Here is a 17,321-nt window from a genome sequence, read left to right as displayed (position 1 = left end):
GCGCAATTGATAAATGATTTTTTTTTGTTGAATAAATATTCGCGGTTTTGCTTTGAAGGACCTTTTTTGCAGTAAAAAAAAACGAAAATTTCGACGTTTATTTTAATAGAAATTTTTAATAACTCTTTTTTTTTTTTATTAATTATTATTACATTGTTGTGTAATTTGTCTTATCAAAGATATTCTCAACACAATTGATATTTATTCATTATTTTAAGTTAACACATTTACATAAACATTAAATTTAATTTTATCAACAAAGACAAAGTGTCGTTATTTGTTTTTTTCTATAAAAAATAAAAATATCGACTATATTTTTTTTAATTTATTCATTGGTGCTCTATTTTTATAAATTATCTATTTTTTTTTTTACATTAAATTTTAAATTATTTACAGAATTTTAATTTTTTACATTAAAATTTTGTTTGCAATAATTTTTTCTACATTTTTTTCTTTCTTTTGATTTTAAACATGTTAAAATTTGTGCTAATAAAAAAATATTATAAATTTTTTGTTGTGAAAAAAAAAAAATAATAAAAATTGTAATTATTATTAATAAATCCATTTATCTACAATATTTTTATTTTTTTAAATAGATAATTGAAAGTTTGACTGAATATTTTTATTTAATGATTTAAATTCATTTTTATCATTTTTTTTTTTTGTTCAAATTTTTGTACTTTATTTTTATATTATTTTGCTTAAACAAGTTTTATTTTAATAATGATTATTAAAAATATCTTTAACTTGTTTAACAATAATAATTTTTAAATTTATTTATGATAATTCACCAATTGGAGCATTTTGTACCCAAAGATCATGAATATATGTGTACAAATCATCACTCACTGAAACCTAGAAGAAAAAAAAAAAAAACAAGTTAATTAATAATTGAAAATAAAAATTAAATAAATAATTGTTAAGTATATAAATAGAATACCTTGTAAGGTGTAGGATTAAGACTTCTTTTGTGATCATTTCTTAGTGTTTTTAATGATTCCAAAACTCTATTTCTTATATCAAATAAACTTGGTGCTGGATAAACAATTTTTCCATCTTTCCAATAAACCTATTTAATGAATAAAATAATTGAAAAAACAATAATCAATATTTTATTATATAATAATGAATAATATACCTTGTATAATATTTCAACTTTAGTTGGTGTAACATATGCACGTTTTGATTCTTGAAATGGATGACGACATAATACTTTTTTTCCAACTTCTGGTTTTGGTTCATCTGATCTTAATAAAAGATCAGCAAGTGCATGTCCATCACTACCATATAATCTGTATGCATTTTTACCACCAGGTAATGTTACTTTATCAACTTCTTGACTTAATTTAATTCGTGGTTGATTATTTATTTCAACCATTTTATAAACACAACCAAGTGCTGGTTGTCGTTGACATGTTACTAAATGTGTACCAACACCAAAACAATTAATTTCATGATTTTGTTCATTTAAACTCATTATTGTTTCTTCATTAATATCATTTGATGCAACAATTGTTAAATTTGCAAACCATGGACGATCAAATTTAACAGCAAGTTCACGAAATGTTTCACGTGCAGCTTTACTTAAATATGCTAAATCACCACTGTCAATTCTTATACCAACAGCTCTATAACCAATGTCAGATAATGCCAATGCAACTGAACAAAAATTAAGTAGTCCACTTCTGCAAATAAATAATACAAAAAAAAAGAAAAATAAACAAAGTAATTTTGATTTTATGCAAGCATTCAAAACGTGCATGATGATACAAAATATAAAAAGACAAATGATGGCTTAAAAAAAATACCACATGTTAACCACCCAAATGATTTGTTACACACCATTATTAAATAAACCATTTGTTTTTTTTTTTAAACGTGCAATTATATGGCATTATGAAAATAAAAAAAATATATTTGTTTTAATTTTTTTTCAAATTTCCAAGGCTGAATTGGGAAAGGCACTATATGAGGCAGATAAATTTATGCAGGCTCATCCAGTGTCCCGGTGAGTTTTGTATTTAAATTTAATTATTTTTTTGTTTTTTAAATTTCAACTGTTGTATTATGAATGGGAGAATGTGTTAAAAAAAATTAAACCAACAATGAAATTTTAAATGTCAACTTAGCTTCTTTTTTTCATTATGAAGCATTAAAACAAAAAAAAAAAAAAGATCTGCTTTTTTTTGGAGACAACACGAAAGTATGATTTCCATACCTCACACATAGCTCGCCCAATTCGCCTGGTTTTAAATAGTCATTGTTGTGTGATGGTGTTGTTGTGAGACAATCTTGTTCCTTGGCATTATAGCCATTATTTGATATATTTGATTTAATCAAATATTCAATATTTTTATCATTGTTATTAACATTTGTTATTCCAGTACTTGATTGCCCCTCGGCTGATGATTTAATGCTACAAATATACTAACGTTAGACTAACAATACACATATTTTTAAGATAATTTTTGTACTCAATTTGATTCATTCGTCTTTCTTTCTTTTTTTTTTTTCCAATAATAAAACTTATTGTCCTGATTTTTTTTATTGTTATTGTTTCTTTTATCAATGACACAATTGATTTGTGTTTTTTTTTTTTTTTTAAATTTAGAGTTGAAATATTTGTAATAATACAAGGTCGTATATTTAAATAGTATTTTTATATATTTTTTTTGTGATGATACTATTTGTGCATAGATAAATAATCAATAAAATTTAAATGATAAAAGAATTTGTCATTTGAAATGCGTGTTTATGTGAATTTAAATAGTAAAAAAATGTAAATTTTGTATTATTTTTTTACCTTTTGACATCGTAGGTATCAACTAGTGCCATGAATCCATCTGGAAAAGCAACAGCAAAACTAACAAGGGCAGCAAGTTCACTGTCAGATGCTTCTGACACCAAAACCTTGAGATTAACAGCAATTATTTCACGATATTTTAATGCCAAATCAAGAACATCTTTTTCTTCACCAGTTTCTTTATGTCGTAGTGTCTGTTGAATATAAATTTATTAATATCTTTTAAATTATTTTTAATTTATATTTAATAAAATTACTCTTAGTGTTAATTCTTCAATTCCAGCAAATGAACTTATGTAAGCATGAGCATGTGTTCCTCTAACTGGAATACCAAAAAGTTTACCAGCCAGTACATTGCTTGTTCCATCAAATCCACCTGTAAAAATTATAATCATATTATTAAACAATAAATCATTTATACAAAAATGATTTAAATTTAATCAACACAAATTATTTTTTATCTATCAAAAGCCAAATGATTACATCAAAAAAAGATATGGATTTATCAAAAAGAAAAAAGTTTTACAAGGTCATACGGCAGTCATTCTGGCACTTGAAAATTATTCAAAGTCAATCAATATATATTTTGTTGTAATTAAAACAAAAACTTAAGTTTAAAATTTATTGATAAAATTATATCTCGTCTTTAAAAAGAAACATTGTATATTGTTGGTAGTGACTGGTACAATTTATTGATTAATTTAACCAGGCCAGGTTTCTTATCCACGTGGTAGAAATAAAAAAAAAGAAGATGATGATAAAGTTAGTATGTAATTTTTTTATGACCCTCAAATATGATTTTTCAATGTCTTAAACTATCTTACAATTTAAAAAACTTGAACTTGACTTTGAACGTTTTCAAAGGGAATAATAATTATTGATAGATTTATTGAATATTAACATACCAATATAGCTGTATCTTGATGCACTTAAACCACCATCAGGACCTTGTGCACGACGTAAACCAAATTCAAGAAGTGATACATTATTACCAGCAACCATTCTGTATCTTGCTGCATTTGTTGCCATTAAACTTGCATAATTAACAAGTGTTAATAATGTTGTTTCCAATAATTGTACCATTATAAGTGGTCCTTCAATACGCATCAATGGTACCCTAAATGATTAATCAAATATTTTATGTTAATTCATGTTTTATTTGTCTTTTATTTAATGGTTTACCTTGGAAATACAACTGAGCCTTCTTGTATTGCATGTATTGTAACATCTTTTGGTGTTAAAACTCTTAAAAATTCAAAAAATTCTGGTTCAACTGATACTGGCATTGTTGTTTTTAAATATTCAATATCTAAATAAACAAATTTAATTAATTTTAATGATTTTTAATCATAAATTATTAGCATACCTACCACTATCAGAATATTGAAATTTTTCCATGAACTTTAAACATTCACCAAGTCCAGCAAATATTGTATATTCACCGCGAAATGGATTTTTTCTAAAGAACAAATCAAATACAGTATAATCATTCATCTTTCCACATTTCCAGTATGCATAAGCCATTGTAATTTGATATAAATCTGTAATTTAAAAATGAAATAAATCATCATATAATTTATAAATAAAAATTAGACAGTAAATAAATTAACATCCTTTTAATAATTACTACAATTATTTTTCAAATGAAATTTCTTTAAAGTAACATTATCATGTGATGTAATATAAAATGATATGTTATCATAATATCCCTCTTGAAAAATTCAATTAAAAAAAAAGAACAACAATATTAATAAAATCAAAAAATATAATTATAAAAACCATGTTAATTTATATTTAATGTTAAGATTTTTTTTTTTTGTAATTTATTTTAAGGTTATTAACATTTAATTTAATTTTTAATTAATATAAATATTTATACCAGTAAGTAGTGGCTGTACAACTCCATTTTGTTGTGATTCACGTGATAATCTATCTCCATCGTTCAACATAATGAATAAACTTTGTTGATGATAATATTTACAAAAAAAAAACAAAACAAAAACAATATCAAATTTAAATAGCTGGAATATTTTGATTGTTCTTATATGAAAAAAAATATAGAGTACTTTGTGTGTGTTTGTGAATGTTTTTTTTTATCAACAAAATTGTAAATATATTTTTGTAATCATGTGTATGTCACTAGATGTCTCCTAATGAACATAGATTCGTGGATTTTCGCAATATTATGGATATTTTGATCGTGAATGTTCGGATGACAGGAGCAAACTAACGTGGTTTGTTGACTGATCATCTGTTTATACCAAAAAAAAAAATCAACATATAATTTTTTTTTGTGTAATGATTTAGCATTTGCTTATTTACCACTGATAAAACCCCACTTCCCGGTGGTGAATGTGGGCTGGTTGGTGGTGGGTATGGAGGGTGACATTAAACTCAATACATACTGTGATAATCCCCACTTTATATTTGATTATCTATACACATTTTTATGATGGAACAGTCAAATTAATTGTATTCAACAAAATAAAAAAAACTACTGCAAGCTTGGTATGTATATTGATTGATCGATTTAAAAAATTTCAAGGACATATTTATTATTATTTTATAAAGTTAAACTTTTAACCTCGGTTTATTTTAAAAAAAAGATGTAAAATATTTATGGATATATTGATGATAATTTGTATGTTTTTCATTGTTAAAAATTTAGATTGGCAATAATACAAAAATATATTGGAGTAGACAATTAAATAAATAAATAAAATATTTAATTGTTTAAATTATATTTATCAACAATTTATGTATAAATTTGTTTAAATTTTAATATTTAAATTTGTAAAATAAATGTGATTTCGAAATTAGTATACTTCAATAATTTTTTTATTGTTGACATAGTTTTTTTTGTTGTTGTTATTGTTGATATTTAGAACAAATTTTAATTCATAATTAATTGATGTTTTGATTATTGTTTAGTGGGATTTTTTGATGATTGACATGGCAGGAAATACTTTGTTACGTTTTGAATGAAATATTTATTTTTGAAAATACTATTGACCTGTTTAGGCAAAGCTAAATAATTAACAAGATGGTTTTTTTATTTGATGATGATTAAATCATTTAAATGATGAATGAAAATATTAATTTTGATATTTAAAATGATAATTGTATATATTTTTTAAAGTTGATTTAAAAATTAGAAAAAAGAAAATTTTAGTCTAGATGTTAGTCACTATAACATCAATGGAAAAAATAATACAATTAATAAAAATTAGCTGTTTTTTAAAATAACAATTATTGTCAAAATGTTAAACAATAAAATACTATTTTTTAAAAACAAAATAAAACAATTAATCATTTTATAAAATAGCTATAAAAACATTAAACATAAATCAACAAAAACATCAATGAAATAATGATTTTAATGTTTCGAAAAAATGTTAATTCAATATTAATTTTCCAACATAAAATGATGATAATATTATTTTTTATTATATTTACTGTGACGTAATATAATAATCAAGAATTGTTGCTGAGATATACGACCTCAACTCAGAGGTATATCTTTAAAGCGTATATATTTTTGCAGTGTCAGGATGAGGTCAAATGTTCGATTAAACACACGCAGTTGTTCAGGGCAACATACTGCATCAACACTTTTTTTTTTCATGTTTATATAACAAGCAATATAATAAAGAAAAAAAATAACAAAAAATACAATTAACAAAGATATTATACAAGCTTCAACTGATTCAGTCACAAAAAATAAATTATCAAAAGAAAAAAGGAAAAATAAATTTAAAAATCCATAAGTAAATCAATGATGACATTTTTAAAATTAATAATTTTTGGTAAATTTATTATTAATAATGACTTATGTAATGACTCATGTAATGATTTGAGAATCAATTTTATTATTTGTCTTTTTTTCTTCCTGAATCTACATCATGTGTATCACTTAAAATAACTCAAAATTTTTGTTTAATATATATATTTTTTAGCTCTTGGAAAATGTAATTAAATGACAGTGATAATATCATTTACTTAATTTACATATTGATTATTGAATCCTAATGATATATCTATTACTATTCAGACTTATTTTTTTAATACATGATTATTATTTATTTATTAAAATTTGGTACCATGTCAGTTGTCCTAAGATTTTAAATCAAGTTAAACTTGTCTAAATAATTTCTTAGAAATTAATTACATTGCTTATAATTTTTATTATTATATTATTTACAGTGCTGAAGAACTTGATGTATATTATTTAAACACTACTTTGACACACATTTTATTTTCGTTCACACAGTCTTGTTACTATTACATTGACTTAATTATTGTTCCATTTCTAATAGTAATTTTTTTTAATACTGTGATTGTGCTTATCTAATTACCACAATAATTATTAACTACAAAAGTGTTTTACAATTTTAAGGAGGTATTTTTTACCTATTTATTTATTATTTTTTTTTACGCAGTTTCTCTTTGAGAAGAAAAAAATATAAATTGTTACATTCAGCTGAATATACAAGGGTTCAAACAGAATATTAATTCGTTTTTTTATTTGGCACAAATAATAGCAATAATAATTAATATAACAAATTGTTTTTTTTTTTTTTATTAAAATTAAAAGACTAAGTTTCCTGATTTATCACAGACCTAGGTTTATAAATAGTCTAACATTAAATTGTTTTTTTTTTTTTTACAAATAAATATATGTTGTTTTAATTATAAATAATATATTGTTGATATAGGCATGAATATATACTCAAGGTTAACAACAAGTTGATAAAAAAAAAAAAAATTAATATCACTGCAATTAATATGCGGAAGAAAAAATGATAATATCTGGAATTATATATTGCTTGTTATTGTCGTAAAAATAACTTCTAGTTGATGAGAAAAAAAAAGGATTATTATTGAATTTTAAAAATATATTGATTCATTAATATTGATCATCCGAATAATTAAATAAATTATAATTTTTTTATCTTTTGAATTATGTATATATATATTAATTAACGTAATATATCACTTTCTTGTTTTTATCATTTGTTTTTTTTTTTTATATTGTTGTAATTATAATATATTTGTTCACCTCATAAGATCAGCAGCACGTTGACGATCACGATTAACTTCTCTTGGATGCATACGTTTACGATGTGAAAAACAATTACCAGAACTTGCAAATGCTTTTGGGCAGTATGGACATTGATATGGACCTGAATAAAAAAAATTATATTTCATTAAAACAATAGGCAAACGTTGGGGAAAAATAGACACTTGAAAATTATAATTAAATTATTTAATATAGTTTTTTTTTTTTTTTCAACATTTTAATCTTTGAAAATTTATATATTTAAAAATAAAAAAAAAAGAGCAACACTATTAAACTTAAATGGGACCACAATTAATATGTAATAATTGATAGAAAAAAAAAAAAAAAAATTATCAATTTTGTATGCAAAAAAATAGGAAAAAACATTATTTATTTTTTTCAATTTTCATTAATCAAAAATTAGCATATTGTGTCAACTTAGCACACTGAGTATTTTTTACTTTGTTTATTATTATTATCAGTACTTATTTATACAATCATTGAAACATGAAATTTTTTTTTTTTTAATTTTAAAAATTAACAAGTATGTGTGTCTATTTTTCCCTGTCAATTTAACTCCGTTTTGCTATATATTATTAGAGTAAATGTAAATTATTAAATAGAAAAAAAAAAAAAAGAAAATGAAAATAAATGTAATATTTATTTTAGCTATGATCCTTCATTGACTTATGGAAGATCAGAAGGCTATCCAAACCGACAAGTTATACCTCATTAAATTTATGTGAAAACTTACGTTGACCAGTATGTTGATTAATATGAAATTTAAGATCTTGATTACGTTTAAATGTTTTATCACAAAGTGGACATGCATGTGGTCGTAAATCCGAATGTGTTATACTGTGTGCACGTAAAGTTGAATTTGTTGGATAAACTCTTCCACAAACACTACATGGAAATTGTACACCACCATGATATTCTTTGTGACGAAATAAATTTGATTGAGTTTTAAAACTATATATAAAATAAAAAAATTAAATACATTAAATATGCAATATATTAAAAAATTATATTTATATATTTAAAACTTACATTCTTCCACAAATATCACATCCATATTTTCCTTTTGGTCTGTGAGTTTCAAGATGTACTTTTAAATTACCTTTTGTTGATATTCTTTTATGACAAATTGGACACACAAAATTTGTTCCAGAATTATCATAACCACTTGAACTATTATTATCATTATTTAACGATGAATTTTGTATACTTTGATGGACGGTTTTATTATTATCATCATCATCATCTTCATCATCATCGTCATATTGATTATCTGATCTTGGTAAATGTGACCAGAGATGATTTTGTAAACTTATTTGTGTTATAAATGTACGTGAACATATTGAACAATCATACAATGATGATTTACCATTATTTTCATTATTTATCAACATTGTTGGACTTTTACAATTTTTTTTAATCTCTTTTCTTTCGAAATAATCACTAGAAACAACAAAAAAAATATATTAATAATTTATTTAAATGTATTATTTTATTTTATTTACTTTATATGATTTGATTTATCTTCATAATCAGAATTATCATCTGACAACTCTGATGACAATGAATTTTCAAGATCACATTGTAAAAATATCATTGGATCAACTTTGACTTCCATTTCTTCAGTTGTATGCTGATTTTCATCTTGATCAATTGAACGAATTGAACAATCATAGCCAGAATTTATTTCTTCAATTTTCTATAAATAAATTAATTATTATATTAAATATAAATTTAAAAATAAATATTATATCACTTGCCTTATCAGTAAAATTAGATTTAATAATATCATTTTTATTATTTTCATTATTATCATCAAATTCATTGTCATCTAATTTATCATTATTCCCAGATATTTCATAAAATTTATTTTTAAGTTTTTCTTGTGCTTTATGTGCCATTGTTGCAAATCTATGAATTCCCTCCAATCTTTTGACACATGAGTGACAAATAAATTTTGATAAATTATCATCATTTGATACCTGCAATCAATAAAATTATTTGAAATTAAAAAAAAAAATCAAATTTCGATTTCAATTTCTTTCACCTAGCAACAGAATATTGCTTGTATTATTCAAATTAAAATATAAAAAAATGTATTAAAAATATATTTATGATTTTTTTAGTTTTGGATGTGGATAACTCAGTTGATTATCCATCAAATATATTTTTATTTAACATTCATGTTGTTAAATTGCAACATGATACATACTCTCGCCCTTTTTTTTTTTGCTATTTATCCTTTTTTTTTAACTCACACTAAAATAAAATACCTTTCTGTGTCTGACAATTATATATTGCCAGATTTAGTTGGAAGGGATTTGCTGAGGATTCAGACAAAAAGTGGGAAAAAGTAACTAGGATATACATATACTGCAAGTGGAAGTACATACTTCACTAACGAATCGATAAAATGCTAATTTTTTTTTTACTTTTTTTTCTACAATTTATATTATTACAAAAAAAGATAAAAGCAAAAAAATCATCATTAACTTGTTACAATAAAATTAACATACTTTTTATTATTAATAAATAAAAAAAAAATATAAATAAATAATATAATTATTATTAATAAACAATAAAAACAATGTTTCGAAATTTTTTTAATTTCGAAATTTTTTTATTTCGAAATTTTTTCCAATTTCGAAATTATTGATTAAAAATTTATTTAAATAATAATTTGTTATTTAATTATTAATAATTGTTTGGTATATTTTCAAGATAATTTACTTACCAGAATATATAAATATTTACGTATTTTAGTTTGTAAATAATTACGTCTTGCGTTATCATCAAAAATATGAATTTTATTATTTTTATCAGTAATATTATTAGCACAAATTCTACACTGTAATTCATCATTATCATTAATCATTTCCATAATCAATAAATTATATAAATCATGTATAAAATGATTATCATCGATTCATCAATATAATTTTAATTTTCCACGTGTTTTTTCCGGATGGTAATGTCGCTGATCACAATTCGAAATAAATTCACTTTTTTTTTTTTATAAATTCTTTTTTACCCAATTATTTACATTAAATTTAATAATTATAAAAAAAATTATTCAACACTTATATTAATGATTATTAATTCATGTAAATTAATATTTTTTTATAATTTTTAAATTATATATTATCCACGTGTTTGAGATAAATATTGATGACTCTTGCAAATTTTCAAACAAATTTCTATTCAAATTTTTCTTTTTAAATAATTTTTTAAATACTTAAACTATTGATAATTATATGTCAATTTTTACGGCTATTATTGCTGTTATTATTATTATTTTTTTTTTTAGTAATGGAGCTATATGGACAGTGGAATTGGTGAGATTATTCTGACGCGATTTCGTTGCTTGAAAAAGTACGTCGGCGCCAGGCGTCGGCGTCTCATCCCCCGAAACAAAAGTAATGTTCTCAATATAAAATTTATAATAGTATTTGTCGATTTTAAAAAGCCCACGTGTGTGTTATCCATATATGTGTATATAAATTTTATTTTTTGATTATTTTTTTTTTCATGTATAGGAGAGAAATCTTTCTTTCGCGCCAGCGCGTTTAGTTTATGTTCGGGATGTTGCGCGGGACCAAGTAATTTTTTTTTTATTGTTATAGTGGTATTTTTTTTTTATCTATACATATTATCACTAACACTTGACACTTTTCATTCAATTCATTTTTAATCAATTTTCAAATAATCCATGAAAATATACAGACAGAAATAAAAATGTCTATTCGAAATTTCGACAGAGAAATTAATTATCTACAATAGAATCAAAAATTTCTCATGACAACAGTTTTGAATTAAAAATTGAAAAAAAAATTTTTTTAATATCTTTAAAGATAGCTTAATTTATATTTATAAAAATCTTTAATGTAATTGGTTTATTTTTTTTTTTACAAATGAAATTTAATGATTAAAATTTTCAAGTATTTTTAGGAATTTTTTTTTCGTTTTTTTCATATCACATTTGACCTTTGCATTATTATTGGGTTATTTTGAAAATTTAAATTTCATGTAAAAGGTCAAATACCATCATCATAAAACCTAGAGAAATTGAATTTACTAAGTAAAAAAAAAAATTAATAATTTATTAATAGTTTTATATTAATAAAAATGTTTATAAAAATTTCAAAACAGTTATATTAATTTTGTAAGAGAAATAAAATTAGCAAATGAAATAAAAATTGTCACCAGACGTGATCCCCACTTTTATTAGCCACTTAAAAAAAAAAAATCAATACCTTATAATTAGCAATTAATAGTTTTTGGCACATGCGTATAAAAAAAATATTTTCTGTAAATGTAAAAATAAATATATATTTATTTCTCCCGGGCGTTATCATTTCCACTCTCCCCTTTTCTTCAATTGATTTCTATTAAAAACAAAAATAATACTTGACAAATAATTGATAAAAAAATATTAATTATTTAATATTTATAAAAAAACAAAAGCAAATTTATTTCCATCAAAATTTCTATAACCTTTGAAAATGATAAATTAATAGTTTAAAATTTTTTTAGTTTATTTTTAATATTAGCAAATTAACAAGTTAATTAATTTATAAATATACATATTTTTTTTTTGGTAAAATGCAGCTGAGTGAAGGACTTGAAATATTATTAAGTAGTGTAGGAAATAAACCATTAGAATTATGGTCAAAAACCATATCTCTTGATGGAAAAATAAAACGTATTAATGATGAAAATTTAAATAACAATAAAGTCATTGAAATAATTGGTAAAACAGATACAAGTACAAACAAAGATTCAATATCAACTTGCATTAGTTGTCCAGCTTTATCAACTGATTTTTTACAAACAAATTTACCAATAATTGTATTTGTTATTAAAAATTTAAAGCTAGATGGAAAAATTGAATTTCAAGTTACGTTAATTATTAATAAACAAATTAAATTTATAATAATTATTTATTAATTAATTTAGGTTATTGATCATATGAATTTAAGAAGAAAATTTATTTTAATAACAAATTCAACACGTGAAAAAATACCAAAGATTTTACCAACAATGTCATATTTTCCATTCAATCTTGAGGAAGGCTGGAATCATTTAGAAATTGATTTACGTTTATTAACAAAAGATATTTATTCAACAAATTACACAACATTAAATCGTATAATTGTTTATCCAAATTTTCGTATCAGAAGAATATATCTTCAAGATCGTCATTATGAAAAATATGAAAAACCACAAGATTTTTTTAAAGCACTTATTGAATTATCAGATTTACGTAAAAATCATATTAAATTAATTGATAAAAATTGTCAAACAAACACACAAAAAACAACAACAATTGTTCCAAAAATTATTAAGAAAAAAAGAGTTAAAAAAAAAATTGAAGTTACCAAGTAAAAAAAAAAGCCAAACAATTTCGATTAAATTAATTTCGATTTTGCTCGTATTTTATTTAATGAATAATTTAATAAATGTTTATTAATAAATTAACATTTAGCCTTGTTTTGAATTGGTAAAAATAATTTAAATTCAGCTGGTAATTCATCTTCAGAATATAATCTATCAGAAAAATAAACTCTTCGTATTCGACAATTAGCATGAATTTGTACTCTCAATGTTTCAACATAATTTGTACCATATGCACGTCTTGTAAAATCAGCAAGATTAAACTGTATTTGATTCCATCCGTCATCTAATCTCATTGGCATTGTACAGATAAATGGTTTGACTCTTGTTGTTGACTGATAATTACTTGCACGAAATCTTCTTCTAACATTTTTATCATCAATTACCTAAAGACAAATGCAACAGCAATTAATATAAATATTTTTTATCATTTAAAATAAATATTTGTACTATAAAATTATCTTTATCAATTAATAAATAACAATTATAACCAACAGACAGCCAATTAATGCCTCAAATTATCATTGTTTTTTATTTATTTCTAAATTAATTTTCGAAATTGTTGGTTTAATAATTACCTGTACTTCAAAGGTAAAATATTTCTTTAAATTCTTTATAATCATTACTAAAAATGGTAATTTAATACCAAGTGTTTTACGTGGATCAGCTGGACATGTTATGTATGTTGTACTAACATTACTTCCCAATATTTCTAGTACTAAACTTTGTATGTCATTATCAGTTATACGTTTAATGTGTCCATTTCTAACTTTTTTATCCCATATTTGTAATGGTTTACTACCAATACTATAAAGTATTGATAAAAATCCACTTTGAAATGTGTTTTTAAACATTATTTATATTTATTTGTTTATTTGGTTTATCTGTAAATAAAAAAGATAATGGTTAACACACAAGTTTTTAGTTAATCAATATGATGCATGAAAATAAACTAGAATTGTATATGAATTATTTAATTTGTTACTACTGTGTTTATTGATTGTTTTATTTTTGTTGGTAAAATTTAGTGAGTCATGTTAATTGGGAAATTGTTGACTTACCAAAAAAATTTATAATTAATTATTATATCAAAATAGTTGTGTACGAAAATTTTGGTGTCGAAAAAATATTACTTGTTTCAATGGATTTAACAAATGTTGAAACACAATTTAATGATATTGTTTGGTCGATTTTTATAGCCTCTTTTTAATCACCATTGAAATTTATACATGTCCAAAAAAAAATATAATAAAAAAAAATATAAATAAACAAATATATTGTGCAGGTGGCAGGTGGTAGCAATGAACGTTGCTGCCATCTGCAATTTAATCATAAAAAAATATTACAACTCAATTGATAAAATTACTCGTAGACATCTTTTGTTTACTTTTAAACAAGTATAAAAAAATTAGTATTTTATGTACGCAAATTTTTTTGTATTTTACAAAATTATATAAAACAAAAAAATATCAGTGAAAATTAAGCTTTTACATAAAATAAATTGAATATTTAAATTTTTAAATTTATATTTAATAAAAAGCATACAATAGCCTGAATTATTTATATATAAAAAAACCAGAATTTATAATTAATTGCATTGCAAATTAAATTTTTTCAAATTTTGTGAAAAATTAAATGCAATTAACAATTGTAAAACAACTCCAATGTTGTCCATTGTAGCGTAAAATTCAATGTCTTCCTTTCTGTAAAATGAGAGGAAAAATTATTTACCAATTTATACATTTATCAACAATTAATTTGGTGTTTTTTTTTTTCATTTACTTACTTGTCATTGGGTGTATCACTGGCGATGATGACAAGCTTGGCGGTTTGGTTCTTAAGTGATTTTAATGTTTGTTTACATCCAAAAACGACTACGCCTGTTTCCTTAACCACAGCCAATTTGCCATCGATTGTCTCCTTATTCTTTTTAAATAAAAACAAAAATATTTACTTAATAAACTTGTGGCTACGTTTTTTATTAATTTTAAGAGTTGATTTGGGTAAATTAAAGGTTTAAGTAAAAAGCGAAAATAAGTCATTAAATTTTTAAAATGGAAAAGCAGCAAATAAATAAAAATATTCATCAAAAATGTAAAAATATATAAATTTAAAGACATGAATGAAAACAAAAAAAAAGTAAATAGAAAGAAGTAATAGATATGTTGATGTTTATTATTATATTAGTATGAGTAACAACAACACGATGAAAAAAAAAAGCTATTTTTCATCAAAGTCACAAATTTATTGTGATAAACGAAGAAAAATGTGTGTGTATTTCAATGACCATGCACGTGTAATGTTATATATATCAAAATAAGGTGAAAATTATAAAATAATAAAATAGATTGCAATATACATGGATGTATATTTTGCATTATTTTGTATCACAAAAATATCAAAAATGAAATGGTATATAGATTAAAAAAATTTGCTAAAGGGGATAAATCTTGTAAATATAAATGCACTAGGCCATGGGCAATTAATTTGTCTCAAAACAGTATGAATGGAATTAATTAAAAATAAAATTACAACTATTTTTGAAAATTACATCATGATGTCAATTATTTACAAAATATGTTAAATATATTTAAAAACTTACCAAACTTCCGTTACTCATGGTATTATTAAATAGTCACAATAAGATTTCTACACAATTAGTTATATTTATTGATAAATATCAAACCCCGACTTTTATATTTTTTTTTTTATGATAAATGATAATTTCACAAGACAAAGTAAAGAGAGAATGTGAATTTTTCAATAGGAAACGTAAACCGTATGGGCTCTATCTTTTGAAAGACAATGAACTTGAGCGCATGCACCCCATGAAAAAAAAAAGAAGGGATGAGGCCCCTGTATTTTTTTTCATATAAAATCAAATATATAATAAGGAAAGATTATAATTACAAAATTAATATAATGTTTTAACTTTTGGCGCTATTATTGGCTTTGAGGAATGAGTGGGGATGAGGAGAGAGAAAAAAAAAAAAGAGAGAGTGGATAATATTAGCTTTCAAGTTCTAACACTTCTAACTTCTTGGCTCTTGCTGGCAACTCTGGGCCGGTATTTTTTTCGTTTTTTTCAGTTTTTTTTCATTCATATTCTTTTTTTTCGTTGCAGCTTGGAGGTTAAAGTTAAAACCCTTTTATTTATAAGATTTTTTTTTTTTTTTTTTTCATACATATTTTTATTTAACCATTTAAATAATAAATTAAATTTATTATTTGTGCAGTATTTTTGATAATTAAAAAACAATTGAAATTCATCAAAATGGTTGCTCCAAAGAAACAGGTAAAATTTTTAATTTAATAATTAAACACATGGTTTTTTGTTGAACCTAAAACTGTAAATTATTTTTTTTTGTTTATTAATATTATTATTTATATATTGTAGAAAAAAGCTATGGAGAGCATCAACTCCAAACTTGCTTTGGTTATGAAATCAGGCAAATTTGTATTGGGCTACAAGCAGGCCTTGAAATCTCTTCGTCAAGGAAAAGCTAAACTTGTCATTATTGCCAACAATACACCTCCACTCAGGTGAGACTAAAATTACAAATCATTTTGTTGTATATTCTCTATAAATGAATAAAAAAAAAAACACCAAATTTATTATGGATTAATGAACAAATTAATGACATTTTGTTTAATTTTATTTTCAGAAAATCAGAGATTGAATATTACGCATTGTTGGCCAAAACTGGAGTCCACTTTTACACTGGTAACAATATTGAATTGGGTACAGCTTGTGGTAAATACTTCCGTTGTTGCACACTCTCAATCACAGATCCTGGTAACTCAGACATCATCAAGTTAATGCCAACTGCTGCTCAAGCATAAAAATATTACAACATTCAGTTATTAAAAATTTCGACTTTTTTTTTAAATCACCATAGACTATTGAGTCAATATTATTTATATTAACATGATAAACTATGTCCAAAGCAGTGATTTTCTAAAAAAATTCATTGAAATAAGATAATAATTGTATTTCTTTTTCGAAAATTTAATTTCATTTTAAAAATGCAAATATAAATTGTTATA

General features: G+C 22.9%; 5 protein-coding genes across 10 annotated transcripts; 2 read left to right on the top strand and 3 right to left on the bottom strand.

Annotated features, from left to right (window-relative positions):
- Window positions 1-96: 96 nt before the first annotated feature.
- Window positions 97-5,314, bottom strand: LOC122847498 (nicotinate phosphoribosyltransferase). 3 transcript variants are annotated; one of them, XM_044145234.1, is made up of 11 exons: window positions 5,126-5,314; window positions 4,683-5,054; window positions 4,174-4,344; window positions 3,986-4,112; window positions 3,709-3,920; window positions 3,061-3,179; window positions 2,804-2,997; window positions 2,219-2,416; window positions 1,139-1,685; window positions 941-1,069; window positions 435-855 (listed from the first exon to the last, which is right to left on the bottom strand). In XM_044145234.1, the coding sequence occupies exons 2-11, from the start codon at window positions 4,750-4,752 to the stop codon at window positions 778-780; spliced, it is 1,845 nt and encodes a 614-aa protein (XP_044001169.1). In that variant the 5' UTR covers window positions 4,753-5,054; window positions 5,126-5,314; the 3' UTR covers window positions 435-777. The 3 variants fall into 3 exon arrangements, with proteins under 3 accessions (XP_044001168.1, XP_044001170.1, XP_044001169.1); XM_044145233.1 differs by having other exon boundaries at window positions 97-855; window positions 4,683-5,314; XM_044145235.1 differs by lacking the exon at window positions 2,219-2,416 and having other exon boundaries at window positions 97-855; window positions 4,683-5,311.
- A 1,336-nt stretch (window positions 5,315-6,650) lies between these two features.
- On the bottom strand, window positions 6,651-11,454 carry LOC122847493 (zinc finger protein 43-like). Of its 4 annotated transcripts, none has more exons than XM_044145224.1 (6): window positions 10,615-11,454; window positions 9,641-9,862; window positions 9,386-9,579; window positions 8,913-9,323; window positions 8,617-8,834; window positions 6,651-7,986 (listed from the first exon to the last, which is right to left on the bottom strand). In XM_044145224.1, exons 1-6 carry the CDS (start codon window positions 10,759-10,761, stop codon window positions 7,859-7,861), a joined length of 1,320 nt encoding a protein of 439 aa, XP_044001159.1. In that variant the 5' UTR covers window positions 10,762-11,454; the 3' UTR covers window positions 6,651-7,858. The 4 variants fall into 4 exon arrangements, with proteins under 4 accessions (XP_044001159.1, XP_044001162.1, XP_044001160.1 ...); XM_044145227.1 differs by lacking the exon at window positions 10,615-11,454 and adding an exon at window positions 10,154-10,229 and having other exon boundaries at window positions 7,796-7,986; XM_044145225.1 differs by lacking the exon at window positions 10,615-11,454 and adding an exon at window positions 10,093-10,225 and having other exon boundaries at window positions 7,796-7,986.
- A 950-nt stretch (window positions 11,455-12,404) lies between these two features.
- LOC122847495 (cilia- and flagella-associated protein 20-like) lies at window positions 12,405-13,315 on the top strand. The gene is made up of 2 exons (XM_044145228.1): window positions 12,405-12,776; window positions 12,837-13,315. Exons 1-2 carry the CDS (start codon window positions 12,483-12,485, stop codon window positions 13,263-13,265), a joined length of 723 nt encoding a protein of 240 aa, XP_044001163.1. The 5' UTR covers window positions 12,405-12,482; the 3' UTR covers window positions 13,266-13,315.
- A 39-nt stretch (window positions 13,316-13,354) lies between these two features.
- Window positions 13,355-14,611, bottom strand: LOC122847496 (cilia- and flagella-associated protein 20). The gene is made up of 3 exons (XM_044145229.1): window positions 14,336-14,611; window positions 13,853-14,158; window positions 13,355-13,660 (listed from the first exon to the last, which is right to left on the bottom strand). The coding sequence occupies exons 2-3, from the start codon at window positions 14,126-14,128 to the stop codon at window positions 13,355-13,357; spliced, it is 582 nt and encodes a 193-aa protein (XP_044001164.1). The 5' UTR covers window positions 14,129-14,158; window positions 14,336-14,611.
- Window positions 14,612-16,548: 1,937 nt separating this feature from the next.
- On the top strand, window positions 16,549-17,117 carry LOC122847492 (60S ribosomal protein L30-like). Its single transcript, XM_044145223.1, has 3 exons — window positions 16,549-16,569; window positions 16,672-16,817; window positions 16,940-17,117. The coding sequence occupies exons 1-3, from the start codon at window positions 16,549-16,551 to the stop codon at window positions 17,115-17,117; spliced, it is 345 nt and encodes a 114-aa protein (XP_044001158.1).
- The last annotated feature ends 204 nt before the right edge of the window (window positions 17,118-17,321 follow it).

The sequence above is a fragment of the Aphidius gifuensis genome, linkage group LG1 (assembly GCF_014905175.1).
Source record: "Aphidius gifuensis isolate YNYX2018 linkage group LG1, ASM1490517v1, whole genome shotgun sequence".
In the NCBI taxonomy this organism is placed as follows: domain Eukaryota; kingdom Metazoa; phylum Arthropoda; class Insecta; order Hymenoptera; family Braconidae; genus Aphidius; species Aphidius gifuensis.
The sequence above is the reverse complement of the archived record's forward strand: the minus strand, read 5'-3'. Positions and strand labels throughout refer to the sequence as shown.